Source organism: Morone saxatilis, unplaced genomic scaffold (genome assembly GCF_004916995.1).
Source record: "Morone saxatilis isolate NCDOM2014 unplaced genomic scaffold, NCSU_SB_2.0 Contig3, whole genome shotgun sequence".
Classification (NCBI taxonomy): Eukaryota; Metazoa; Chordata; class Actinopteri; family Moronidae; genus Morone; species Morone saxatilis.
In genome coordinates this window covers 9,404,598-9,408,887 of record NW_023339873.1, presented here as the reverse complement: position 1 = coordinate 9,408,887, position 4,290 = coordinate 9,404,598, and the positions used below count along the sequence as shown (strand labels likewise).

Sequence of the window (4,290 nt, the reverse complement as noted above, 5' to 3'; positions counted from 1 at the left end):
TGTGTGTGTATGTGTGTGTGAGTTAAAAAGATAGAGGCAGTGCCTGTGTTTAGAGGGGAGGGATGCTTCACACTTTACTTTTAAGCATTTTCCAAAACAGAGGCATCTGCCCCTTTCTGCACACCCTCCTACTTCCATGACTGTGAAAGCCATATGAGGAGTGAGTTGAATGGCATTTTAAAGAGGGGGGCAATCATTACATCCAAATTCATTCATAATATAGCACAGAAGGACACAGAGGACTCTCACATTCCCTCCCTCTTTTTCTCACCCTTCTTACACAGACTCTCTCTGGGGACAAAGAGTGGAAGGACTGGGGTCCCCTCTAGACCCAAGGGAAGCAAGGCAGGGCCTCAGAGAGCAGCCCATCATTTCCAATTCTAATACGTGGCAAGAGAAGGACGTGATGGGACTGATGTCACATTTCCCCCCCTGCACCGGCCTGCGATGAGCCCTCCCGCCCCTCCTCGCTGCCTAGCTGCGGTCCAGATACTAGGCAGGACACCACGGCTGGCTAAGAGGAGGGCAAGGAAGAGAGGGCAGGGATGGGGGTTGATATTTGCATGTCCCTCCATTGTGAGTGGGGGTAAAAAGTGACAGCACCGTGTCCAATTCTTTTCCCCCCAGAGCAGCTCGGGCCCGGCAAGAGAGGCCAGGCTGACAGATGACTCCCAACATCTGTGTTATGCAGCCGTTACAGATGAGGGACTCCACATCGCAATCTCTCTCTTTCTGTCTGTCTATGGGACACTCCCTCTCTCCTCCCACCACCCCTGCTCATAGTACGACAGAAAGACTGACAGACTTTCCGTGCAAATTACCTTGAAATGAGCAATAACAATGATTTTGTTCGAAGTTAAATTTTTCCTCCCCTTAAGTCCACAATCAAAGGCAATGATTATGAAATGGTTTTGAACTCAATACAGCATTCAGAGATTTGAGGATAAAGGCTATTTCTATTTATCTACATCACTGGAACTCAAATAATTATAATATTTTTTTAATTCCAAAAAAGATTGATATCAGTAGATATGACAATACGGAATTTTTTTATGAAAATTGCTAAAAATTTTATTATAATAAATGTGTTCCACAGTTCTACAGAAAAGTCTTTACACATGGAAAAATACTTATTGGTAATACATTTCAATTACAATTTGCTTAGAAATATTAATTTAGTCAACAAAATTTTGTGAAAAGATAACACGTTACCTTGATATCATCACAATATGATTTCACCTCGTTATAAGTCAATAACAGATAATACCTTATCTCCCCCTTATTCTAACTAGTTGCTATCAGAGGGCATTTCCTGGCAAACATTTACATAAATTGATTGGACAGATGTTAATACTAAAAAGTTTGCATAAAAATATAAAAAGTAATATTTTATATATGATAAAATTATCTGAACAAAATAATAGCCACATCCTTTGCAATAAAAATATGGCACATGCCCCTAAAAAACTACTACAACCTCTTCCGTGACACTGCTAGACTACATATGAATCTACAGTTCATTCAACATTGCTCGCAACACTTGGAAATCACCCACTGCAATGTGAAACGATTTGATATCCTGAGATACCCGTCTTTTCTATCTCTCTCACTATTATAACCCAACCAATCTTTTGCCCATCCCCTCAGTGCAGGCTTGTCCACAACAAACCGCTAACCCCCCTCCAACCCCCTCCTCTGCCAGCCCCAGCCTGGCCAATATTTACGCAGTGGCAGGGCTCCCACACAGTCCGAGGGGACAGGAGGGATGTGGGGCGGGGGTGGCTGACTGCCGTGCCTGAGCGCATGCTAAGAGATGATGGATGGCCTAGTCGATATGTTATGTCTTAAGAGCCTGATTTCCTGCCAGTCCAATCACTAACCCTCCAGAGCCCAGCTCAGCTGATTGGACAACCAGAATAATTTCGCAGGCTGTGAAAACACTGCTGCCGTGCCTGTCTGTCAGGCCTGGTGACGAGACTCAGGGATTTTAAAGAGCAAGGGCCTCCCCAAGATTGGTTATGGTGAACGAAATAATAACAATAACCAGCAAGACTAAACAAAAGAGCCAGCACCTCCGGGAGAGAGAGATCGTGTAGAATTATTGGAATGAAAACCATCCAATGTTTTCCTTTAATTATTACACCCAACAGTACCACTTTTTGAAAAACTGGCGTTTGGACTGTTTGTTAAAGACAGTTTGGATTAGGAAACCAAAAGGGGAAAGGAAACTTAAAATAAACATGAAAAGGACCTCCTAGTGTTGGTGCCTAAACATACAGGATATTGGATGAACGTTATACGCATGACATATTCGGTAAAATGCTGACAGGGAGAACAAAAGCAAGCTCAAGCTCCACTATGTCCCCTTTGGGGACCTGATACCTTCTTCTAGATTGGTGATTAGGGCACAATGGAAGTAGGAAGCTCCAAATACATACGACTTTGTAAGTGACCTCGAAGGGATCAGCCATGGTGTCCTGGTGGCCTTGGGGGATTACACATGTTACGTTCAATAAAGTGAGGGCCCTCAGTGTCAAGGAGAAAAGCAAACACAACCATTAACCTCTCTCTTCGATTTCTGATGCGCAGGCGCTGCATGGCAAAACACTGCTTATGCTGTGGTGGAAGCCTACACAGAAACCTGTGTGGAATTAGTGATCATAAGAAGTAATTAAATGGGGTTATAAATATCTAATAATATGAGATTTAAAAAGAGAGACACAGATAAAATGATGCTGCCGTGGGGAGTTGATAGACAGATGATGAAGTAATCATTGTATTTAACTTAACTTGCTCTCATGTATAAAAAATGATTACCTAAATTCATTTTGCTTTTTGCATTTCAGACATCATAACACTGTACAGTGTGGTAGAAGATGCGCATGCACAGTAGCGTGGCGTTTTCACCCACTGTCATACATAAACACACACCAGCTGCACATAATACATTGACATTTGTCCAGTGTGTACACCAGCTCACCTCGGAAATCTTTCCTTCAGCATCTTCATACACTGGCGGGTCGGTCTCAGTTGATCAATCCATCTCACTATCTCTTTATATTCGGCTCGGGATAGTCTCATCTTGCTTTCATTAGCTGCTGTATCTGTCTGTACAAACAGAGAGAGAGGAACAGACTCTGATGACCGGCTGCTACTGTAGCAATCTGATTTGACAGCTGTCAAAAACAGCTGTACCTGCATTGCTAACCAAACTTAGCTTCATGTTACGGCTAACGTGACACACTCAACGCATATCATAAAACAAAACACGTTGCCTTATCCACGAAGGACTACTGAACTGAACACAATGCCAAAACTGACCGTAGAACAATAAATAGCACGTAAACCGGGTTGTTTACCATTGACTCCTGCTGCTGTGGACAGTTCCCGGTAGTGGCTTCCCGCTAGGAAGTTGAAGAGGTGACTTTTGTGTGAGCAAGGCGCTGATTGGTCGATTCATCCATGGAGCTGAGTATACGAGCAGCTGATTGGTCACTTGGTCAACACGAAGGCGGTGTCCGGCTAAGACGAGCTGCTCACTCTCGGCAACTCCAAAGCGTCACTGGATCCTCGTCAAATGCAGGCGATACGAAGGCAGGTACATTAAAATGAATAGACTTAAGCTCTCATGCACCACTCGTCGAAAATGAAAACGATTAAACTGTATGGAGGGGTGTTGTATTTTAGAGAGGGAGAGAGAGAGAGAGTGACACAGAAATAGGGACACAGAGAAGGAGAGAGAAGAGAGCGCCTGTCTGAATCCGTATGTGAAGTACAGTATAAATACAGCTTATTGACACAATTACTGTGTCTAATTTCACAATTTATAAGGACCCTGTTAGTTCTGTGCGTGCATGTGCATATTGAGATAAATGCCCAGTTAAAACAGTGTTTTCATTCATTCATTTAATTTTATAATATTACACCTACAGTCTTATTTTGGAGCTTCCCTGTAAGTTTACATGTAAGACATATAGTTAACCTGCAGTGACATCATTAATATGTAATATACTGTATTCTTTCTCCTGTGCAGTGGTTGAATCATGCGTAGACAGGAATTCTGCCACACATCTCCTGAGAGAATATTGGTTTGGGCTTTTCTTAATTATTTCCTACAACCTGCAGGGATTTTTGTGGGCCATCCTCAGCCATGGGCCCCCCAGAATCATCAACGCCTTTCACCTCACCACTGAGGGCATGCTTTAAATGCCCCCGGCAGAAATATGTGAATCAGACCGAGGATGACAGTACTGTAGTAGAAAAGACTTGGGTGATTTGTAAAAACATATA

General features: G+C 43.0%; 1 protein-coding gene across 3 annotated transcripts in view; it reads right to left on the bottom strand.

The window, feature by feature from the left end:
• Positions 1 to 3,429, bottom strand: part of cdin1 (CDAN1 interacting nuclease 1) — a 51,836-nt gene extending 48,407 nt beyond the window's left edge. For 2 of the 3 annotated variants that reach the window (XM_035674577.1, XM_035674579.1), the window contains exons 1-2: positions 3,360 to 3,429; positions 2,981 to 3,108 (exon numbers count right to left, since the gene is read on the bottom strand). In XM_035674577.1, the coding sequence (XP_035530470.1) occupies positions 2,981 to 3,108; positions 3,360 to 3,362 (131 nt within the window). In that variant the 5' untranslated portion in view covers positions 3,363 to 3,429. Of the gene's footprint in view, positions 1 to 2,980; positions 3,109 to 3,321 lie in introns of all 3 variants that reach the window. The other variant, XM_035674578.1, reaches the window with a different exon arrangement.
• Between the last annotated feature and the right edge of the window lie 861 nt (positions 3,430 to 4,290).